The sequence below is a fragment of the Motacilla alba genome, chromosome 5, assembly GCF_015832195.1.
Source record: "Motacilla alba alba isolate MOTALB_02 chromosome 5, Motacilla_alba_V1.0_pri, whole genome shotgun sequence".
Taxonomy (NCBI): Eukaryota; Metazoa; Chordata; class Aves; order Passeriformes; family Motacillidae; genus Motacilla; species Motacilla alba.
Genome location: NC_052020.1, coordinates 23,511,135 through 23,536,125, shown reverse-complemented (window position 1 = coordinate 23,536,125; position 24,991 = coordinate 23,511,135). Strand labels below are relative to the sequence as shown.

The 24,991-nt window shown below is 37.4% G+C and overlaps 1 protein-coding gene across 7 annotated transcripts in view; it reads right to left on the bottom strand.

Moving 5' to 3' along the window:
• The window catches only part of CKAP5 (cytoskeleton associated protein 5), a 53,558-nt gene that overhangs the window by 22,812 nt on the left and 5,755 nt on the right, over positions 1 to 24,991 (bottom strand). For all 7 annotated transcript variants that reach the window (XM_038137842.1, XM_038137845.1, XM_038137846.1 and 4 more), the window contains exons 2-22: positions 20,646 to 20,737; positions 19,921 to 20,114; positions 18,603 to 18,809; positions 15,990 to 16,161; positions 14,933 to 15,065; positions 14,558 to 14,661; positions 14,045 to 14,158; positions 13,743 to 13,847; positions 11,085 to 11,174; positions 10,818 to 10,982; positions 9,907 to 10,035; positions 8,967 to 9,149; positions 7,909 to 8,022; positions 6,615 to 6,725; positions 5,413 to 5,505; positions 4,652 to 4,837; positions 2,886 to 2,980; positions 1,485 to 1,542; positions 1,278 to 1,403; positions 806 to 942; positions 471 to 645 (exon numbers count right to left, since the gene is read on the bottom strand). In XM_038137842.1, the coding sequence (XP_037993770.1) occupies positions 471 to 645; positions 806 to 942; positions 1,278 to 1,403; positions 1,485 to 1,542; positions 2,886 to 2,980; positions 4,652 to 4,837; positions 5,413 to 5,505; positions 6,615 to 6,725; positions 7,909 to 8,022; positions 8,967 to 9,149; positions 9,907 to 10,035; positions 10,818 to 10,982; positions 11,085 to 11,174; positions 13,743 to 13,847; positions 14,045 to 14,158; positions 14,558 to 14,661; positions 14,933 to 15,065; positions 15,990 to 16,161; positions 18,603 to 18,809; positions 19,921 to 20,114; positions 20,646 to 20,702 (2,748 nt within the window). In that variant the 5' untranslated portion in view covers positions 20,703 to 20,737. The remainder of the gene's footprint in view (positions 1 to 470; positions 646 to 805; positions 943 to 1,277; positions 1,404 to 1,484; positions 1,543 to 2,885; positions 2,981 to 4,651; positions 4,838 to 5,412; positions 5,506 to 6,614; positions 6,726 to 7,908; positions 8,023 to 8,966; positions 9,150 to 9,906; positions 10,036 to 10,817; positions 10,983 to 11,084; positions 11,175 to 13,742; positions 13,848 to 14,044; positions 14,159 to 14,557; positions 14,662 to 14,932; positions 15,066 to 15,989; positions 16,162 to 18,602; positions 18,810 to 19,920; positions 20,115 to 20,645; positions 20,738 to 24,991) is intronic.

The window sequence follows — 24,991 nt, the reverse complement described above, 5'->3', positions numbered from 1 at the left end:
AAGACTCCCAGTTACACATGGAAAAGAGATACTGCTATATATTAAACTTTTACTTTAGAATGCCTGCTCAATGAAACCTATCCAGTCTTCAAATTCATCACAACAAGAAACAAAAAATACTTCCATGTTCTGAGCAAATTAAATTTCAAGTAAAGATATTTTCAAACAAGGGACAATTCATTTTTGCTTCATAAATGAAGCAATTAGTCAAGTTCTTTTAATATTTCCTTATATTACATTCAGAGTAAAGGTAGTTTTTCCTTTTTTTTGAAGCATTTTTAAAAGAAAAAAAATGCAAATATTTATTAAAATAGGGAAATATATGGTTTGGAAACACACAGTTCACTATTTTCCAACTGTTGATTTAATGACATTGAAAGAGACCACACAGAAATAAGCAAAGTTCAGAAATCATGACTACCTTAAGATTTTAGCTGGAAACAACTGAAACAGGATTTTGAAAAACATACCAAGATTTTATTGGAGTCATTGAGACGACCCTTCAGAGCAGCTGGAAGTTCTCCTATGTTTGGCTGTATGAACTTTGCTTCATTTATTATGCTTGTCACTTCATCTAGACCTTCCTTTCTGATCTTCCAATTTTTATCCCCAATCTTAGACACTAATTCCGCTGTGATCTTATCACTGCAAGAGAAAAACAGGTAAAGTGCCTGTTTACTTAGTGATATCTCTATTACTATTTGAGTGCTTTAACACCATAGATTTCTACTTAGAAAGCAGATATAAATGCAAAGTTTTGAATTGCAGTGGCAGTGTATCTTCAGGTGCTAGAATACAAACCTACCCAATATCTGTTCTTGGCAAGAGATCCACAACATCATTCCCAACCTCCTCCTGTTCTTCTTCTTCACCATCATCCCCACCTCCTACGCTGTGCCTGGAAATGCCACGAGTTGGAGCTGGTGCTGTCTGTCCTTGCATCTGCAAGCAACACAAAATCAGAAACATCGAATTTACAATTTTTAATTTGACATTAAAAATAAAACCACTTCTATGATATGAATACACTGGATCAGGACAGCAGACTTCTAAAACATACTGTTCAAACAAACCCAAGAACTTTTAAAGTTGATACTGAAAAAAATGAGTATTGAGATAGCTACACATAATGAATTCGCAGCCTCTGTGCACCGTCATATAAATCTGGTTCAATTACAAGCCCAAGGGTTAGACCACGGTATTACTACACACTCCAGCTACTGAAGTTTCAAAGTAGCTTTAATGACACTTGGTAGCAAGAAAGCTCCACTTCATACCTTTTCAAATTCTGCATCTATCTGGGAGAGAAGGGCTGGCTTCTCATCTTCAAAAAACATTCGCAGAGAAGGTCCCACATAAAGATACATAACTCCCAGCAATGTAATGGCAGAAGTCCTCACAGCCTGCCAGAAAGAGGAAAGAGCACTCAGTCTTTAAATTAAGGACTGATAATAATTCAGGATTAAGATTCTAAATTTACTCACTGGGTTGGTTGCAGCAAGAGCTGTCTTCACATTACTGATGAAAGCTTTGACATTCAATCTGTGGAAAAAAGATGTCTCCCATAAATAAAACACAACACAGGAAACAGTACCAACAAACAAAATCATCACAGTATGTTAAATAAAAAAAGATATCCCTAGACAGATTTACACAGCTAACTTAGATACAGAAGACATGTATACTCATAAAACATCATCACAGGTACAGTGTAGATAGTAGCTGCCTAAATAACTATTGAAAGATCCATTTGGAGAATAGCCTACTGTGAAAATCAATCAGTAAACAATTTATACAAAAGCGTACTATTATCACAGCTGGAAAATTTCTTCAACTACATAATCCATATGACTGCTAGGACTGAAATATTGAGGAATGAATCCAGAAACATTTTAAGTACCTGAAGCATGACTATACAATAAAGGTGAGGGTATATTACTGTTGTGGTGGGTCTCTTTTTAAATTTTGTTAGTCTCATGATCTTCCAGAAAAAGGCACATTTTTCAAAAGGATATTTAAAAGAGAAATAAAGGAAGGTTTAAATTTCTGAATCTTCTATATTATCTGTGCAGCCTCAAACACTGCTGTCCTAGTAACACATCTATACACATTCCATGCTGCAAATATATATTTTTGGTGGAATTTACTGAAGAAGAGTTTATTTCCCAGACTTAATCAACGTCACTATCCATTTAAAAGCCACAGAATATCTCAAGACAGGCATAGTAACTGCCTAAGTAGTCAAATAAAGTGATATTTGAAGTTTTCCCTGCTTAGAGATTTTTTTTCCTCAGGACTAAACTCTATTATACATGCTTAACCACATTCAGCTAAAACACTAGTCATTAAAAATTAAGGCATGCTATCCCTGGTTCTGATGGAGAAATAATTTCTCACACTCACAATGCCAGACACAGTAACAGCTATTTTGTTGGCTAAAACTTCATTCACCTGTAATCAACCTCAAAACGTCTCCCAAAGAGATTAACAGGCATGCTGGTTATGTACTCTTCTGTAGGTTGTCAGATGTTGTAGTTTTTTCTTTTCAACTATAAAATGTATAGTGGTCCACCTGGGTGCAGGTGTATCCAAGTAAGAGTATAACAGACATGCAATACCACAGCTCTGTGCCCAGCCCACATCTGTAAGTACCTTAAGACAAATGCTCCTCAGAGAAGATCAAGTGATGAGTAAAGCAGCTAGTAGTGTAATCAGATCCCACAGTACTAGTAATGCCAGATACTTTCAGCTACATACTTAAAAGCTAGAAGAACATGGCTAGCCTCAGAGCTTAAGGAACTACAGTTCAGATGAACAGAACCTTCATTCCAGATTAGAATAATTTTCATTCAAGTTTCTCTTAGGAATTTACTTAGAAGACTTACCCAGAAAAGCCAAACTCTTTAATCGCATTTGAAAGCCAGTTCAAAGTTTCTGACTGGTTTTTAGGATTCTTCTGAGAGAAAGCCATAGCCACAACCTGGAATAGAAGAGAGTTAAGTGTAAACTTTCACTGGCAAACCAGGTGTCAAAGCACTGTAATAAATAAGTGAAGACACCTGCAAAAAACACAGGGCAAGTGAACAGAAAAAGCTGGGGTAACAGAAAAGGAAAAAGCAACTGTATCACTGCAGCAGGACACAACTGGAACTGAAGAGAACCAGAAGTTCCTGAAGTACTTAGAGGCAGCCAGAGACAGCTTTATTATGGATTCATACCTGCTTTTTAAAAAAAGCATTAGATAATTATTCATTATTATTGTGCCTCAGAAGATGATAGAAGAGATCCTCCTAGAAGCTGTGCTGAATCACATGGAGGACAGGGAGGTGATTGAGACAGCCAAGGGCAGTCCTCCCTGACCACCCTCACGGCCTTTTAAGGTAGAGCAATTACATCAGTGCAGTTACAAATACCATATAGCTGGACTTCTGTCAGACCTTTGACAAGGTCCCCCACAACATCCTTCTCTCTAAGTTGGAGAGACATGGATTTCATGGGTGGACTCTTGTGGGTAAGGAACTGGTGGAATGATCACATCCAGAGGGTAGTGGTTAATGGCTCAGAGTCCTGATGGACATTAATGACAGGCAGCACCCCTCAGGGATCCATACTAGGACCAGTGCCATTTAATGTCATAAGTGACAGACAAAAGGACTGAGGGCTTCCTGAGAGCAAGTTTGTGATGAAACAAGCTGAGTGGTGGAGTTAACACACCTGAAGGACAGGAGGCCATCCAGAGAGACCTAGACAAGCTTGAGAAGTGAGCCCATGGAAACCTGAGGAGATTCAACAAGCCAAGGTGCTGCACCTGCGTCAGGGCAACTCCTGGTATCAACACAGGCTGGGGGATGAGTGGGGAGAGAGCGTGCGCAAGAGAGAGCATCTAGCCCCTCCACGGAGGCTGGACACGACCCAGCAATGTGCACTCACAGCCCAGAAAGCCAACTGTGTTCTGGGCTGCACCAAAAGCAAGCAGTGTGACCAGCAGGGTGAGCGGGGGGGGGCGATTCTCAGCAGATTCCCTCTGCTCTGCTCTTGTGAGACCTCACCAGCAGTGCTGCATCCAGTTCTGGGGCATTCAGCACAGGAAGAACATGAATCTGTTAGAATGGGTAGAGAGCAGGGCCATGATGTAAAGGATGGAGCACCTCTCCTATGAGGGCAGGCTGACAGAATTGGAATTTTTCAGCTTGGATAAGGCTCTAGGGTGATCTTCTTGTGGCTCTTTGGTACTTGAAGGAGGCCTCCAAGAAAACTTTTGAAAAGGGCATTCAGTGGTTGGACAAAGAGGAATGGGTCTGAACTGAAAGAGGAGTTGTGGCTGCCCCACCCCTGGAAATGTTCAAGGCCAAGGTGGATGGGGCTTTGAGCAACTGGTCTAGTAGAAGGCATCCCTGCCTAGGGTGTGGGGGGAGGACCTGAATGATCTTTAAGGTCCCTTCCAACTAAAACCATCCTATTTTCAACTTTAGAGGAATATATATTTAGCTTCTGCCTCAGGAAGCATCTTGAGAGCAAACAAATTACTTTCATGCAACAGAGAAAAATCAAAGATTTGGGATTTACTCCTCAAACTGAAAGGACACCCTACATATTATTTCTGATTTTATTTACTGAAAGAATACCTGTGCTACCTGTGCTGCTCACTTACCTGCTCAGCAGTCCATGGCAACTGACACGCTTCTGCTATTGCTGTCATGGCCTCTTTTGCATTAGTTCCACATTTCACATCACCAACTTTGTCTACAAGGCCATCCAGCACAACCTGTGCTGAAGTTTTGGAGAAGTTTCCTTTCTGTGCAATTAATGCAACTATATGCAGTTTCATCTGCATCACCTGTAATGTCCAAAACAACAAGAAAGTTACTCATGTCTTCGTGTATTTTAGACTAATTTTTCTCATTCTACATATCTGCAGATACATATAAGAATTATATGGATTTGTGGGTAAATATAACATATGGACAAAATTTGTGTTTGTATATATATACACACACACATTTGAATATGTAGAAGTATTTATGCACACAGATATTTTGTACACACACATAGCTGTGTGGTGTGACTATACACAAAAACTGTGTGCACACACAAATAGAAACTATTATAAATACACACACACAACCACTAATACTGGGCTGCCATTATCCACTTTTAGAACTTATATACACACGCGCCTATATATATGCACATGTGTACATGATATACATCTAAAGACAACCTTTAGATACATTAGATGACATCTAGAGTCTCAATTCTCAACAGAAATAAAATCCAGTTTGAGAGTTTATTTTCTCACTGATTACAGACAGGACTGTGGCCACAGTGACATATGAACTTACAGCCTTTTAGCTGGAAACTGTTTACATCAACAAAAATGGACTATTTAGTTACTAAAAGATAATGTATTACCTGAAAATTTGTTTCCTTCCAACCAGGTTTCTTGGCCAGCATTCTTACTAGGGCTTGGCAAGGCATTTCACTTCTTTCCATAAGCTCAACAGCCTAAAGGATAAACATTAAGTTAGCCAGTGGGTTACAAATTATACAAAACTAACAGAAATTCTCAACTGTCCTCAAAGTATTTTCTTAATACTGAATTGGAGAAATTCTCAGCACAATAATTTACCTGAAGAGCCACTTTTACAAGGAGTCTGAGGTACTGAACCAATATTTAAACCTACAGCATTCACATCACTACTCCTTTAATGTTCTTTAACAATCACTATTGGCCATTCCAATCCTAGGAATTTAACACTTAATTAAAAACAAACAAACAAAATTCCCTAACAGCCCACCTTCCCCTCAAAAAGCTGCTTTTGTTATTAAGATGAAGTATATTATGCAGCTTTCATGTTGGAATGTTGACTACACAGCAGAGATTAAGCCTGACTATGATCTAAATGACTGGGGTTTAGCTGTTGTTAAGCTTATTCATTCAATTGAAATGGCAATATTTTAATAGAGGAGGCTTCTGGAGCACCATTTCAATGCAGCCAGTCACCATTTCCCAACTGAAGTTAGTCACTTTTCCCACTAAAATACTAAAAGCTGGGTCATTGCTGTACTGGTGTAGTGGTATGAACTACTTGTACATCTACAGTTGAAGCTTTTTTTGTTTGTGACTATGTGAAGCACTTTTCACAAGCTGTGAAGACTGCTAGTACTGTATAAGCCTCTAAACATAAAAATTTCAACTGGCAAATAGTTGATTATAATTAATTGCTGCCTAACACACAAACAACAGGAACTTCTTTGCAATAGATCTGGCCTAGCTGTTGCAAAACCTTTTGTTTAAATCTAGCTATTTTTGAGACCATGTTTACAATTACTTTGAGTTTTAAAAATGCACAATCAAAACAGAAGTATTTTTGACAAAAGCACAACTGTCTACATTCAGGTAAAATACTTGCTCCACCATTGTTATGGAATTTAAACCATATAAGGCGTTTGGCTTTTTCAAGTATTGTTTAATACTTGATCTATCTGAAGTGCTGACATACAACCGCTACTGGTAAGTATTTCAGGAAACTTATCAGGCCTAGAGAGCTGAAGAAATTATTACTTGTTTTCTCTTTCCCTACTGCCTGTCTTATCAGCTGTTCCAAACATACCTTCTGAAACTCCTCCATGCAGGCAAGCCTCTCTTTCCAGTTACCACTGTCCAACTGCTGGATACAAGAAGCTGGAAGGACAGCAGCAGCTTTCTCTTCACATACTTCTATCTGCAGCCAGATCAGAACAAGGTTAACACTCCACTGGATCCCTTCAGAGGAGGGCAGCAACTTTAAGGACAGGTAATACACTGGACTGACCCTTGTACTGGGGTGCACTTACAAAATAGGAAAAGGGTTCTGTTGTAGATTGAAAGATTTTAGTATGGATTGTGGTTTAGGGGTCTTATGGGTTTAGAAAGCTGTTAAAATTGCACTGCAACAGAAAAGTAATCTCTGGAAAGTAAGAGAAACTGTGCAGACAGTCAAAAATAATCTTGAGTACCAACTATCTACTTAAAGAATCAAGCAGAGGTAACCTAAAATTTGCAAGGTAATTTTGGATCAAGTCTGAATAAACACTGACAGCAACAAATCAGAAGTTGATGAGGGCAGACAGGAGAAGAACTATCTTCTTGTCTCCATTTTAGTGAAACGGAAAATGAAAGTTATTTAGTGATAAAAACTTCCTTTATTTCACTGGTGTCTGCATCACCTTCAGGAACTGTATTCTCATTTTCTACTGTATAACCAACAATATAAGCTGGATACACAATAGAAATCATTCACACTAAGCAACACTCCAAATATAACTATGGTTTGGATTGACTGTCCAAAAAACTTGCAAATACATCTCACAAAGCTTTAATAGGTTTATTTTACTGTTTGAGCCACAGACACTTGAGTTTACCCAGTTCCCAACCAAGAAAGTAGGTATATGGTCAGCTAATATGCAGAATTTAATTTTTTTAAAATATAACTTGATATGAACAGCACAAAGCATATTAGTTCACTTAATTATTACTTTATTTCACTTCAGATTTCAATGTGAACTCCAGAATAATGTATTCTCAGGCTTTTAATACCAGACTCCTTCAGCAAATCATGTGTCTTAAATTACATACGAAGTATCACTGTTTTTTAATCTCTTCCTACTTCAACAATATAAGGGTATAAGCATGATTTATTGGTTGCTGTCTTAAATGGCCTGGTGCCAACAACAGCCTGAAGAACAGGTGTATTTACCAAAGTCCCATTTCACCAGTTACAAATTTACACATACTGCTTTCCTTCCTCCTAACAAAAACAAACAACCTCCATGAAAAACTCTGTAGTACCTGAAGAACTGACTAACCAAAGCTGCAATCTTTGGTTACAGAGGGCTTTGTATTTCAGAGAACAGCAGAATACTCACAGAGAGCTCCGACTCAAAGATTTCTTTGGTCTCAGGACCCTTCTTGCCTTTAGGCCCAGCACCTCCTGTACCTGCAGCTGTAGCTGGTTTGCCTTTCTTTGGTGGGACCCCAACCTAGAAAGTAAATGGACAAGTTAGCTAAGATCAAATAGGTCTCTTGCTCAGATATCAAAAGAACTGTTTTTCCTATACTACACTTCTAATGTCAGAAAAATGTAACTGTAATAGCATAACAGCTGCAGGCAGAGATAAGCTAGAGCTTATTTAGTTAATGTATGGCTTTTAGACTACAGATTTTACAAAACATAACAGGACAATGGAAGATGAAAAAGGAAAGAATTATGTATTTGTGGAAGTTCATTTGTGGAAAAAAATGAATTAATCTGTATGTTTTCATTTGTGGAAAAAATGACTTAATCTGTATGTTTTCCTATGGATACCTGTTAGATACTAAACTTAGAACTGATGTCTCTTTCTCAGGTTATCTGGATACCAACAGATTTCAAAAATTTTATCTATTCTTCTATTCACTTCCAGGTATCCCACCTGAAGAACTAAATAGCATGTTACAAAGACCATCTACTGCAGTAAATTTTTAAAACCCAAAGAATAGTATTAAAGAAATACAGGCTAATAGTTCAAATTACTTCAGAATATACAAAGGAACAAACTAAAAACTATGCTGAAAAAATACCCGATACTTAATTAGTAACCTTGCTAGTTACAAGAAATGTTGACTTCGGCCAAGTATTATTATATCACAGAGCACATCAATGTTACAACATCTGAGGCTCCTCTGAATGCCTCCAGTCTTTTATCGCTATTTCAAAATAAAATCTGGTATTAAGACATAAGTGACAAGACAGTTTGTATCATTAAAAACTGAGATTTCATTACATTCCCAGAAAGTCACAGATTCCTTTTGCTGTTTGGCTCAGCTACTCCTGCAAAAGGACAGTGATAGCTCAGTGGAGGCAAATGTTCAACAGGCCACCTCTGATCTGCAATAAGTAACTATATTTGATGCAATCACAAACAACTGATAGACAATCTCTCACCTTCACTGCAGATGCTTTTTTCAGTGGTCCTGGTTTGGTTGCTGCATCTTTTGTTTCTTTATCTCCTGCAGGCCCTGGAAGAGCAGCGGTCTTTCCAGTAATAGGCTTGCCTTCTTTTTTCTCAGCTGCTCCTCCTGCTTTTTTACCATAAACCAATTCTACCTTTTCAGCACACTCTTTAATCTGCCAAGCAGTGGGAAAAAAAAAAAAAGGTGGGGATAGAAAGAAGCTATTTTGCTACCACAACTGCATGCACAGCGTTCCTTTACCAGCAGTGGTTCAAACTTGACTACCGTGGAAAAAAAGTGAAGAGTTTATGTTGTTTACTTTTCAAGATTTTGTTATCTGGTGTTCCTTCAATAGTAACATTAACCAGTCAGTGGCATCAACCATCACTGTATTGCCAAAAAAATTCTCCTAGTTCAAAATGAAGTGCATTTATACACTAAGAAAACATTGACATCCTACAGATACTTATAGATGCTCGAAGACTGAGTCTGAGCACCTCAAATTATAAAATCTTCACTCAGTCAACATATCTGCCAGCTTATGCAAAAGTATAACAACTTTGTTGTTGGGAAATAAGTCTTTAATACCAAATCCCACCTAGTAATGCAAAATTAGACCATATGGTCATGACCAAAAGCTTGTTTCACACAACGAAGTGTTAAAAAACAAACAAAACTCTATACTACCACCAACCAAAACCATAACTAAATCTCACAACCCACCTCACAGATAATACAGCCAGATACTTTACGTAAGAATGAAGAGATTTTCAGATTCCCTGCAACATGAGTAACATTTAAGTAAAAAATACATATTCAAAAATCTGTGCTGAAATTAACTAGGCAAAAACAATCTTTCACCTTCTCTAGCCTAAGATGCATCTTAAATGGATAAATGGAGCCTTTTTTACAACATTTATAACAATACTCACACGATCAAGCTTTAGTTTGTCCACATCTGCTAGAAATGGATTCACAGCTTTCTCTCCAGCTACTTTCAAGGCAGTGCCTAATGCTTCAAATCCAGCATCTCTTACTTCAGGTGCAGAATCATTGATGTGCTACAGAGAAAGACAATTTATGTCATGTGACTTGTGGCTCATATCTGAAGATATTCTATACAAATTCCCTCCCCCTATTTGGAATCTAAGTCTACTACAGAGTAATCCTTTACATTCCACTGCAGAAAGAAAAAGATTATTTTACACTCCTCTTTTCCTATGTACTGACCAAGTCTACTTTTTCTCAGATACAGCCATTTTCTCATCTTTGGGTTTTTTGCACAAGAGGTTGAACATTCATGCTTTAAACTCTTTATGAATGTTCATGATGTTTAAAGTTCTGTAATCCTGTTGTAATCTCAAGTTCTTAAGCCAGGGATATTGCCTATACCAAGGAAAGGGCTGTTTGCAATAAGAAAAAAAGTATCCATCATTATCATTTACATTGATAAATGCCCTAGTGTCACTGCCATGCATGAATCGATGATGGTTGTTCTTTTATTTATAGTAAACAACAGCATTCCAACAAAAACTTAGAGATGTGTGCAAGATGCAAGTGACAGAGTCTGGGATAATAATTGTAAATCACTGTCTTAATCTACTTCAAACTTAGTGAGTCTGGAGCTTCAAAAAAAGCTAAGATAAAGGAAACCAAGTTGTTCCTCTGACTGACAGTCACCTTCAAGTTGGACATCAGCCAAAACTGACTCTGAGGCTACACAACACACAAGAACTCTTTGGACTCTGTACTACCATCATGTCTCTCTCCCCAAACAATCCAAGGTTTCACAACAGCAGTGCTCAAGCTAATGCCAGAGAAGTACCAACTCCTTCTGCTTTACCTTGAGAAGTGCAGCACAGAAAGGTTTTAACAGGCTTTTTGGCAGAGTAGAAGGTGTGCAGTGTCGGAAACTTCTTGCAATGAAAAGGGATGTTTGTTGCTTAATTGTTGGGTTTTTGTTGTCCATGACTGCCAAAATATCTTCACTTATGTTCTGTAATGTGGTCTACAGTGTTGAATAAAAAAGTCATTATTTCAGTAAAGAGAAAAGTGAATCAAATTTCAAGACCAATTCTCAGACATTGGGGAAATTGTAACTCTTACTTACTGTAAGAAAGATTGCATCAATGGCCTCCTGCAGTGCCTGCACTACCTGGGGCTTCTTCTCTTTGAATTTCTCCAGGATTGTTGGAACAACCTATGGAAAAGGGAAAAAAAATGTCAAATCCCTCTTCACTAATATAAATGGAAAGCCTGATAGTCTACCCCATGCTACTTTGCGGAGAAGCCAGTAATTCAAACATCTCCGCTGTACCCCTCCAGAAGGACACAACAGTAGTCTGAACTAGTTTATTCTTGCTGTTTTCCAACATTAAACTCATTCTAGTCACTCTATTAACAAATATAGATTTTTAAACAATTTCATAAAGGCAGACCTACAAGTTCACATAATTACAGATTATGGAATTATGCTGGAATACATAGCAATACAATGGAAATGAACGATTCCACAACATAAAGGGTGCTGTGCTCTTGTCTTCTAAGAATCCAAGAAGGCATTTAATCTGTCCCCTTTTCCCCAGCTTTCTGACAGCACTAAGCATCGCTCATTAAGAAGTCCTCATCTGATCCACAGCTGACCAGATCATGATTCTAAAGCAACTGGAATCCTCTCTGCAACAATATTTTTCAGATCTACCACCCTGAAAAATAACATCTGACAGTAAACTATGCCATACTGGAATTTGACAGCAATTCCTACCTAGTCTAGGTGCTCAGGCAGTCACTGCTAAAAAAACCCAAACAAATAAAATATTCAAGGGAAAAAAAAAGTAAAAATAACTACAACACTGCAGATGTGCCAGTAATATGAACAGGTCCAATTTAGTATGGGCTCTGTAAGAGTAAGAACTTCTGTCACTGAGCCAGAAACATGCAGCATGCAGATCTTAACTGTGGAAAGCAGGCTATTTTCAAGATTTTCGTAAACACGACAGTTCATAGTTTGGAAGCAGTCAGATGCTTCACAGAAAGTTATATGCTCTTGCATAACAAAAAACAGATTTGCTTTCTACTCATAAACTCACTATGGGATCCCAACCCCTGTGACATACTGTGACCTAGGCTCAGGAGGTATTTTCAGCTGCAAGATGCCTCCAAATTCCCAGTTCACAGACTTCAACACTCAAAAAGCCCTCCGATAATACAGATGGCACCACAAAGACAATCGTACATGCTATTGCAGGTGCTAGATACCCCTATACCCCCACAGAGAACAAAGTCACAAGGAGGAGATATTTGAAATCATTAAGCCTCTGTTTTACAAAATACTGACAGGCAAAATGAGCATTTTTTAACATGGAAGTTAGAAACTATAGCCCACGTGAGAGTGAAAGAAGAAAAATTAGTCCAGGGGTACAAATGCAGTCAGAGGTGAAGGTGGCACACATGTACTCATTTATAGTGAGGAGTATGATTGTATGCATGATTTCACTACTCTTGCTGGAACACAGATTGCAGACTAGCATTGCAGTCCTGTATTTAAGTAACAGAGCTTATAATCATACAATTCTAGCAACAATTCTGTTTTATAACACTTCAATGGCCCGCTCTCAGGAGAAGTCTGCATCTTCCTCACAAGTAAATAAATCCAGCAAACAAATCAAGTGAACTGCTAAAATGAATAATGAGATTATGCAATTCAGAGCTGCCATTACACTACTGAAAAAGTCGTCTTCTCAACGCCATTTGCTTCACAACTACAGAGCTACACCCTTGTTTTAGAAGCTTGGCTTTTTCAACACTGACTCTGTAGCTATAAGGGTTAGCCTTCAGAAATCAACTAACTATTAAACAGATGCCAGAATCATTTTTGTAACTACAGACAGCTTTCAGAATGAAAGTTACTGTCCGAACTGTTGTTCAGAGTTTAAGAGACCTGAATGTTTCTGAAGCAGTGAGATTCAGCAACTTCCCAATTCAGACACAACACTACCAGCAGCCAGGCACATCAGTTCTCTAACCCCACTACTCTAGCATATCACATGAAAAATTTCACTTAGCAGCTTAAAGAACACAGTGACACACGCTTGAGAAATAAGTGAGAACTGCAACTTACTAAAAGCTCTCTTTGCCTCCACATACTGGTTAAGCTTCCCTGTAATTCCCTGATATTAGCTACTGGTAAGAGAAGAGCACCATAGGAAAGAACAAACAGCACTAAACTGGAGCACCAGAATATGGTACCAAAAATCTCAGGATTTTTTGCTATTTAAGGCAGACAAAAACCCCCACAAAACCCAGGCAACAAGGAAACAGAACGCCCACCACCTACCATCCCCCAACATTCAAAAAACCCAACCAACAAAAAACATACACCATGAAGGTGCTAAGAAGAATTCCGATTTAGAAGCTGTTTTTTCCACTGTGGCCTACAAATGCATTTCTGTACGGGTATCTCTAGGACAAGGTAATGTAAATAAAGTTCATTTAATGGCAGAACAATTCAATTTTCTTAGTACAGAAGACTTATATTGCAACAAAAAGTTTCCTGTTGCTGAATATGAATGAAGAAGGCCCTTCCAAACTTAAGCCACAAAGATCTAGGCAAGTATTGCAATGCTTGCTCTTTTAAGGGGTTGGTAAGCATTCATAATTGTACAAAGAATACCTTTGATAAATACCAAGGCTTGACAGGGAAAAGGGAAAGGGAAAAAAGGTGTCCTGCATGAATAAAATCAGAAATAAAGTACATACTCTTACTTACATGCCCTGAATACTGTCCAAATTTCTTTCGGAGGCCTGTAGCTAGTCCAGCAAGGCATTTGGCAGCCAAAGCAACTAACATAACATTTGTATCCTTTCCAACAACCTGAAGAGAAAATCAGTTTCAGAGAAATGGAAGAACTTCTTACAATAATCAGTGGGCTACAGATTTTGTTATTTCCATAACTGTTCCATTTAGTAATTTTCTACTAGTGTATTATATCAACTGTAACTTTTAAACTACCACACAAATAAAATATAAAATTATTAAATTATATGTGCACTCTGAGTTTTATTTACTACCTTTTTGAGAGCTTTCACCAAGTCTGCATAGTCTCCTGATTCCAGCTTGGGATTTTTCACTAGCAGTTCAACAGCCTCTAGAGCCTCTTTCCTTTCTTGCCATTTCTTTGCTTCCTGCAAAGCAAATAATTTACATTAATCTATAAATAGAAAAAGTTCTAGAGAAGCATACTTGCCACAGACCTTTGATTAAAAACCTTTATTCCATCCTGAGAAAACCAAGGTCTCCCTGCAGTTCAACATCAGTAACTGCAGTGAAATATGAAATACAGTCCTTTCCCATGACATACCTCAGCCCCTTTAAAATTACAGCTTTCTCGCTGCTAAATCCAACTTTAAAACTTATTATTTATTTAGGTATATACTATACTTATTTATGATAGCCCGCATGTTATTAACACTAGTTTGTTATTATCCATGTGGCACTAAAGCACTCATTGCAGAATTGCCGGTAAGTCTCAAGACTCATCAGCAGTACAAAGAATAACAGGTAGTATTTTAGTTTATGCTTACTATTTTCTCATAGAAGTCTTTGGGAAGCTTGGAGAGAATTTCTACAGCTTCAAGCAACTCATATGCATCTACTTGTGGTACCGCCTCCTCCTCATCATCATCTCCTGCAACCAGGAGAGAGAAATACATAAGCAGAGTGACAAAAAATTTTGACTAGAGCACCACCTAAGGCTCATTGCTCAGAAAGTGCTACCAGCAGTTGTGAATTTGCTAGTTCAAAAGACAGATACTCTTTCATATAAAGTTTCTGCCTCAGACACATTTTCTTCACATTTTGCACCAGCTTGAGTAAAAGCTTCTTTACAATTTAATGCATTCCTTCACCAACTATACACAATCTACTTGCCAATGGAGTTCAGAGATTAAATAGTTTACCTCCATCTGCATCTCCTCCAAGTCCCTGCTGCTGCTCAAATTTTGCTTTCAGCTCCTGTTGGGAACGCAGGAACCTGGTCTGCTTAGGAGCAGCTGATGACACTTTGATCCATTCTTCTTCCAGCTCTTTTAGCTGCCAAAAGGGAAAAGAATCATCATATCAGACACATTATGGACATCTTCCAAGACAAGCAAGCCATTACAGTTTCCCCATTTCAAAGCCAAGACAGCACCACATTTCACTACTATCTTTTTTCTGCCACTAAAGGAGTGACTTCACATTCACTGTTCAGAAGACTGTGGATATACTTAGGCAAAGAAGAGAATATTATTGCAAAGCATTTACATAAGAACAAATAGCAGAACAGTCAGAATGGTGTGGCCCTTCTGTAGACACTTTCAAATAAAAATGGCTGAGCATGAAGGAAGCTTTCCTTTACAGCCATGCTATTATTACACAGTAAAACTAAGATGAAACAACATGCTGAGCTACATTCGATGAAACAGTTTGGTTTTTTTTAACCATGCCCTTTTGAAAGCAAGCTACTGCTTTTCACCTGAACATAATTAACTCAAGTGGGTAGGAGGAAAGGATGCATAATTTATAAAGTTTTAAAATTATGAAATATTCTATCATAATGCAATGCCACTTCCTGAAGGGAAACAGTCACACCCTGAGCACCATCAGAATAAGTATGAAGGGATGCACAGAGGAAAAAACTTCAGGAAAAAAAGAAGACAATGAGAATGAAAATTATTGACTTGAAGAGTTTCAGTGCAAGGGTCTTTTATAAGGGCAACCATTCTGCCACATTCTACTGCTCAACTGCCATTCTCAGTTCCAATATGAAGCTTCACTCCAGAACTTCATGTATGTTCAGAGCAACCAAACATTGTTACGATTTCCTTACAAATGACTAGGTGTGACCAACATTTTGGGTAAAGTTAAACGGAGCTAAAAAAATTCATTCCGATTTTGGCTTTAAGAATGCCCAATATCACAGAATCGGGGAGGATGAGCATCAAATGTTTGGATACAGAAATACTTCCTGCCTACCTGAACAGAATTTATGTTCTGCAATGGAGGTCTCAAAGCATCCCTTATCCAACGGTAGATTTCTACAGCAAGGAGCTTGGCTTCATCTCGAACAGCCTTTTCCCGAGATTCAAATAGTTTTGGCAATACTTTGATGATTGGCTTCAGTGAGATTATCTTTGAACCAAATTCACTGACAGTGAAACACACAGAATAGCATCAGTGTCCATGAACAGCGAGTGATCCGTAAGTAATGCATTTTTTAAAAAAACAGTCTATGAAAGTCTTTCAGTGCACATTTAGCGATTTTGCCATTTACTCAAACCATTATGCTAGATATTATTTTGAGATGCTACCATAAAATTTAAAGAATATATACCCTATCAAAATTAATCTCCACACCCAGCTTGGAATTACAAAATCAGGCCTCTCAAATTATTTCAAAGTACTTAATCCAATTCAGTGTTTAAATCGGCTCCCTTGCCGGGGGGAAAAAAAGGCAAGAGAAGAAAGAAAGAAGTTGTCCTTAGACCAAAATTTGTATGACCTACTTTTTTTTTTTTAAATCAGAATAGACTCTCCTTTGTCTATCCTTGGAAACAAACTGCAGTAAAAGCATTAGTCACTTTTCCACTTGTTGGACCAGATAATTATAGTGAGCTTGGGTCATCTTCACAGAAAACATATGTGCTGAAATATGTGCCACTGAAGGAACATATAAAACAAGTTTCCCCAGCCATCCACCCTTTCTTGACAGTAGATTCTATGTGCTGCTGCACTTAATACACAAAACTGCCTGTTTCAATCACTGATGAATGAGAACACAAGAACTTTATTTTCAAACTTACAGCAAAGTTAACTGCTGCAGTTACTAAGGCATCATATATAAATCACCTAAAAAGCAATATTTTTTTTTTTATTCAGAAACATTTCTTCTTAATTCTGAATTAACCTTTCTACCAATCACATTTTTTCTTACGGTTCCTTCCAATTCAAGTTCCACATAAAAGAGCTAAAAAAAAGGCTGCTCAAGAACTAATATCTACATGTCTCACTTTCTAGAAATTCTAGTGCACATCATTTTATTTCCACATCAATTTAAAAAAATACTCAGTATAAAAACCTTCAAAACAGGTCTTGGAAGTAACACGATTTAAATACCTGAACAAATGAGTTGCCCAATAATTCAATTTTTCTATCATGACTTATAAAGAGAGCATACTTGGAGAAATGCCTATGCAAACTTATTTCTATCAAATTCATATAATCTAATTTATATAACAAGAAAGAATAGCAACCTTAGCACAAGATAGAAAACACCAGAAATTAAACTAGTTATGCATTCAAGCTACCCACTTAGGTACAACACAGACAAATTTTGTTATCAATGCAGAAAGCCTACCAAAGCATAAGAAAAATGTAAGTAGCAACACAGCTCAGAAGCAGAAGATGGAGTTTAAGCCTACAGGGCTGCATGCGACTATTTGATCTTAACATCACAAAGATAATAAAACACTGCAAATAGGAAAAAAAACATATGTGGCACATTTTACAGAAGTAGTTAGCTGAAAGATACTGAGGAAGGTTATGCAGATTTCTAATTACACTGCACTGTTAAAAGGACATTTAACCAGATAAGCAATTTAAAATAGCTAAAATACATTCTTAAATATAGGACAGTAGTTTCACTAAGCAGAAGCATAGGTAATGTATTAAAACCAAAGCTTTATTTTGATATTACTGAAGCCTGAAAAACATCAGTTTAACAAGGATCATCTCTATGTATTCCTCAGCAAGTTTTCTAAAAGATATGTAACATAAGGCACTCTCCACATACATTATACAATTTTCACATGAGCTACTTTACTCAAAGAAGTGTTCTGTCCATTAATTTCAAAATTTTGTTTCCCTTTAAAAAACCCCTAATGGTCAGTAAATTATATATATACGAAGTATCAGAATTTCATAAAGCCCCAGTATTTTTCACTCAAAGGTAGCAAACAAACTTGATGTAGAACCAAAAAATAATCTAATACTGAAGCCTACTACATCATCTTAAATTGGATTTGATTTTTAGGGAGCACTAGCAGCTCTTCTTTTCAATAAAGGAATTATTATATGGACAATAGAAGCTTACTGTGCAATGTACTGAGCTTGTATTTTTTTTCTTTCTTCTAAAAACACACACTGTGTACCCAATTAAACATGCTCACATCAGTGAAGAAAACAGTGGTTTATTAAAAAAAAAAACAGCAAAAAACCTAAACTGTGTTTTAGTTTTCACATCAGTGAGTTTATTACAGATTCAGAAGAGAAGCTTCACAGTCTGGAACAAGACACACTAATCTCGCCCTTCTCTCAGAGGCTGGGAAAATGGAAGTTTGGTAAACAGTTACCATGAATGAAAGTGATCCAGATGAGGCTAGTACAACATAGACAACCCTCACATCTAAAAAATCCCATTATGTTGTCAACTGTTGCTGTCAAAAAATACCAATTCAGGAAAGATGCATTCTACTCAACAATAACAAGAGCCTGCTAAAGACAGAAATAAAATTAGACTCCATATCTTGCTGGAGTGAGGAAAAAGCAAACAAGAAAACCACAAAAAACCATCATGAACTAAAATCTTACCTTAGTGCTTTCCTCAGTGTCTCTATACATGCTACTATGATTTTTGGGTTTTTATTGTCCAGACCCTTTAATAATTCTTCTTGTATTGCCTCTCCTTTCTCAATTTCTATATACATTAGACATATATCTTCACCCAGCTCTTTTGCTCTGGCCTTTGGCTGATTGAACACTTTATTTACAACTCCTGATGCTACTTCTCCTGTTGTCCTGAAAGATGAGAGAGCATTATTTTTGGAACATTTATGTGAATTAAGTGTTCTACATCATTATCCACAGAAAAAAACCCACACACAGCACCAAATCCAGATTAAGACCCAACGAGTCTTCACATAAAAGGCACTACATCCTAAGATAAGCTTGAAGGAAATAACCTTTTTTAAGGGACGGCTTCATCATCTAGTTTTATAAAAGAACAGAGATCACAGGTAATATGATTCTGATACCAGACTACACCAGTGAATAGTAGACATTCTCAAGAGTGTACTAAATTAACACTGTCTAGTTGAGGTTCACAAATAAATGCCATGTCCTGGAATCATATATGTTGCAACATGTTAAGCATATCACTACACAATCCCAACATAGTATTTCACACATACTTCCAAGCTTCACATAAACTAAATCACTGACACCACTTTTAAATCAAGGAGTGTGCAAGGTTGTTAGATTTTTAAACAAAGCTTTGTGTTTATTTGTTTTTAAGTAAGACCTTTATTCACTTCATCAGGCCACAAAGTCAGTGGACCAAAGTGGACTAACTGGCCAACTGGCCTGTTATGTGCTTTTATTTCACCCTCAGGAGTATGGTCTACCTGATGGGCTACACAACACAGAAGACTAAAACACATCCAGTGAAGAAATTGGCAGGTATGAAGATTCATATTGGTTATGCTGGATGCAATGTCACAAACATAACTGTATTTTATTTCATATATGAATTACACATAAAAAAGGTTCCCTCCTGTATAGATAAGACTGTTTCAATCAAACAGGAACAGAGATTCCATTTCACAGCACTTACACCACCACATTAATGATTCACTTTTTTCACCATTTCAGAAATTATTACTAGTGCCTTTAATAGTTTTTTAGAACACTGCAAGCAAGTTGTGATAAGTTATTATGCACATGGAAGCCATCTACAAGGAAAGCCAGCCATTTGGCAAGTTCTCCAGATTACAAAGCAAGTTCTGCTCTTAACAGAAGAGATCAAAATTGATAGTGGCCACTGCATAATTTACATGCAGCTGCAGCCTTTCCCAGAGAGGCACATTAAACTGTCTTAACAGCCTAAGAGCAGCAAGAAAAGGCTACTTACTTCCCAGCTACATGAGCATTTTCAACATAAGCAAGCGCTGCTTCCAGTCCTTTCAGCTGAGCCACTGCATTGGAGTCGGTCACAAATTTCTTTATCAATCCAAGATACTTGGACCATTCAGGACTCTTTTCATCATCTATCTTCTGGAAGAGCTTCAGGGCTTCTTCATAACCGTTTAATCTGGCTTTCCATAGCTAGAACCAGAAATTGGACACTTAAATGTTGTGCTATTACAACCTTAACTCACCAATCTTACAAAGCTCTTCAATCATAATTGAAAGTATGCTCAGCAAGCTGGCACCTGCAGATTTCTCTTCAGTGTCTATATGAATGACATGCAACAGGACAAAATACTTGTTTTTCTCCCGCCAAGAATGATCTGGATAGACAGATGCCAGGCTTCCCCCTGCTCTTCCTGAGTTCTAGCAAACACCAAAGAGGAGGTGGGAGCCCAGCAACACTTTCAGCTACAGATGAGTAATTTCTCCATGTGAATGAGTGTACTTATCTGTCAGCACACAAGCTTACGCCATATAATGCTACTAAAATCTGCTTAATAGAGGTTATTCAGCCTCTAGGTTGGATAGAGCTGATGCAGTTTCAGATCTGTTAATACTCACACCATACAGCTGTCAAGATTACCCAATTACATAGTATTTAGATACAGAAACACTACAAAATCATTATAAGCATATATGCAGCAAGCCAAATCCATGATCACCTACCTTATGTTCACATTTCTGATCAATGGGCAATTTCATCCACTCACTGTCGTCCCCCATTGTAAATCAGGCTCTCTCTATAACTACAATAATTTCTGTGGAGGTAAGGACAAGTTAGAAAACAGAAAAATACATATTAGGTGAATACATACTTATACCTAAAAATACAAAAACATAAAACCAAACAAAAACCAAAAACCAAAACAAAAAAACCCAAACCAAAACCAACCAAACAAAAAAAACCCCACAAAAAACCAAACCAAAACCACAACAAAACAAAGCACACACAAAAAGAAAAAAAAACCAAAACAAACAAACAAAAAAAACCAAAAAAAACCCAAACCAAAACAAAACAAAAAAAAAAAACCCAGAACAATACAACTCCCCAGTTCTGTAGCAAATCTCATTGCCAATATGCAATCCAAAGTTGTAATTATATTTAGATGCACACTTTGAAGACCAGGCCACTTTTTTTTAGCTCTAGAAAATTACCAGAAGCCATTAAAAATTAGAGAGTAGAGCAATTTGTATTATTTCTCACACTACAAGTCTCAATAGGCGAAACTTTTAGTAAGCTGAAAAGGCATGTGGAATATAACCTCACCTAAGCTTGAGAAAGAATGTACTACAGCTAAGGCACTAAACCAAAATGCGTTCCCGCCAACACTAAAAACCGGCTCTTACTGACATGTGCTTTCAGCAACAGGTGCCATGAATCAGTGTTAAAAAATAAACAGATGCAAGTGTAAGGACACTCCTTTTAACAACTTTACAAGCAGCACAACTGAAATGAAGAATTACCAAGAAGAACAAAACCCATTTTTGCCCTAATTCTAATGTAGCCAGCATCAGCAACTGTCAACAAGAGATCAATTTCTTGCCACGTGTAAGTTTTAAATCCTTAGTCATTCAAGTTTTAGTGGTTTCCCCCTTCTCCCTTTCCTTTAGATTAAAATAAGAACACTGACTATTAGGGTATGACAGATGAGATCTTGGGCTCAATGCCCATCTCAGACTTATTGTATTACTAATCTGACTGCTCAGAAAATAATGAGAAAACCAGTCTGACGCAGAGAGGTCAGCAAAATGAAAATAGCAGCAGCAGTAGAAAGGGCTCCCAGTGTTATTTATAAGCACAAAATCAAACCAGAGAAGGAGTAACACATTTCAACACACCAGTCTAAATCCACAGACCAAGCCAAAAACTCTATAACCCAGCCATACACAGTAAGTTATCACTACAGGCATGTGAGTACACAACACTAGCAGAATGCTCCTAATAGAAATTCAGCCTTTGGCCTACAAATTATTTTATCTAATTCACTCAGAGGTTCTCTGTAGAAAATTAATCCCTTGAATTAGGGGTATATTTTCACTCACATAAATTAATATAAGCAAGTACTTCAAAGCCTTCTGTCAGCCGCACAACACTAACACACAGCGATAACCTGATGCAAAATTAGGCTAGCAGCGGCACAGAGTAAAAACAATCTTTTTTACTCCTTCCTGGATAAATTAGAAGATACTTAAGTAACCACCACACCTCCCAATAATTAAAAAAAAAAAAAAGTAAGAAACACAAAGAACTCCAAAACCCCTACCTGTCACCAATACACACAGCCCACAGCAAATCACACTAAGCTTGCCTTAAATATTTACAAGTTCCTATGGATGTTAATACTGTTTTCACTATAATTGCATAAACTATTAATTTGCCCAATGGCAGTAAAACAAGAGTCAATGCCAGAACACAAGCTGACTACATACATAAACAAGTGTATCCAAGCGTTATTATGGTTCGTCCTTCTGATTCCCTTTCTCAAACAAATTACAATATGGATATTTTTTCTTGACATTAGCACAGTGGTACCAAGTGTGCTTCTACACACTTGGTAGAAGTGTTTGGAGAGGGCCAAAGAACTGAAAACCACTGAGAATGAAAAAAATCTGCTTATTATGTAAGAAGCAGAGTACTATCTTTTTTAATGCTCAACTTACTAAAAAACAAAACAAAACACCACCCCTAGTCACAGCATTCCTCCACGTCAGGAATTGACAAAAAAAGGTACTCCAAATTAAAATTTACAATGAGAATAGAACTCAAAGCCCACACCAATCCCAAACCAAATCATACGAGGTCAAAAGGGCAAGTGAGTTACTGCATCCAAACCCCATCAGCCTTTTGCAATGGATCTGCTTTCATCTGCTTAAACTCCTGCTTATGTTTTCTCTGCCCTAACCTCTCATTTGCTCTCTTATCTCTCCTTCAGCCTATTGAGAGAGTTCAAAATGAAATAGAAATCAACAGACTCCCAATTCAAACTCAATGCATTTTACCTATTCAAAAAACCAACTAAAAAAACCCACCAAAAACCAGAAACCAAAAATGCACACCAAAACAAAACAAAAAGCACCACCCCACACCCAAAAGCAAGATGCTCATGGCAAATACAAAAGGGGGGGAAACATATCTAACTCTATGAAGGCAATGACTTCTCTCCAAAAGCAAGAAATGAGACTGAATTCACATGAAAAGCTTTCCAAACAGCCCACCTAGCAATGGATGCAGGCATGCCCTAAAGCAAAAACTTTCCAGAAGTAAAATTCCCCATTCCTCAAGTTAGCTCTGCAGTCAAGGGGCATCAGCAAAGATAGCTTTGCCAGCATAAACTGAGCTGGCATTAGGAATATCTTCATTTGAATGCACCAATATAGAAATAACGGAGTACCTCCTCAGTGTGGATGCAGACAACATAAATAGATGCAGCAGTCTCTTCCCAAAGTCACATATGCCTTTGCAAAGAACAAGCAGAACGAACTTTATAGAAAATTAGGTAGCTCTGATTCTTAATCAGAAACGTGGAACTAATTCAAGAACACATAAGGAACCAATACAAGGATAATAGTTATTCTGAACAAAATGGGAAGAAAGCAGGAACACACACGACAGCAACAGAAACACCAGGATAAAATTTTGGCACCTGTACTAGACATCCACACTGTTTTTTTAGAAAACTGACAAAAGCATGAACTTCCTACTTCAACAGTAAAAAGAAACATTATTTCTCTCCAGAGACCTGTTCTGCCATGGAAAGAAGTCTTACTGTAAGACAGTCCTCAATCAAAACCTCAATTCAGTTAAAACCCTAAAGTCAATAGCAACTCTATTAAAAAAGAGTCATCCATTACCAGACTGATTTACAATTACTTTTATCCTTACACATATACAACAGTTCACTGCCACAAAGTACAACCTCTCGCTTGTACAGTAGTGATACACTACAGCATCTAGCATTTCCCTTCCCACATCACAATGTACTTAACTTGGGGGGAATGACACACTATAAGAGAGACATAGGGAAGGGAATTGAATGACCATGAAACAGTGTTTCACCTATTTTTTTTTTTCAGTCTGGTCAACTCAGTTCCCCTATTATTTTTAGTCATTAACATCTACAATCAATACTTCAATTACAAAATGGGTTAAGTTGCCTTCTGCACTGAATCTGGCATCTAAAAATAGTGATAAAATTATACTCCCCCCAGTAATTTACAAATCCCTTAAGAACAGGCAATTTCTCAAAATTATTCCACGGCCACAGAGGAAAAGCTCCTTCTTAAACATCCAGTCTTTCTAGCTTCATCACTGCTCATGTCTGTCCTAATGCCAAGATTTTGTACTGTCTACATCTTGCCTTTAACAGAATAAAAGACAATTATTTCTCTTTTCAATTAAATCACTGGGTTCTGTGTGATCATAGAGTATCCTGCATTTGACAAAAAGGTTTTTCTTAAAAGCTTCTTTGCAAAGACATGTAAACCTCAAGTCATTACTTCTCAACAGCCAAATAGCAAGTGGCCTCATTATACGATAACACAGCTAAATTCTGTTATTACTAGTGAATTTGCAGCAATGAAGTGTTTGACCTACATAGATTTTTTTTTTTTTCTGCCACAACTTGGAACAAACAGAATTAAGTATTTCAGAAACAACATCCACTTTGGTAAAATCCAGAATACAAGACCTCTGAAGCAACTGAACTGCCAAAGTAAGTTTTGCAAGAGACGCTTGTCATAAAAGTGGTCAATGCAACATTTCCAAGAGCAAGTCACCCGAGAAATCAGTAGTGGAGATGAATAACAAATCTTTCCTGACAGTTCTTGGCAGGGCAGTTTTATATTACAGAACAGTGAGAAAATGAAGACCATCAAGGAAAGAACAGGATCTTTTGAAGGGAGATCATGCAAAATGCAGCAAGAGTGGAAAGCATTTACAAGGCAGCACAAATGAAGAATTTAAAACATAAAAGTGAGAACTCCCAAATGAATAAACGTAAGTTTGGGAAACA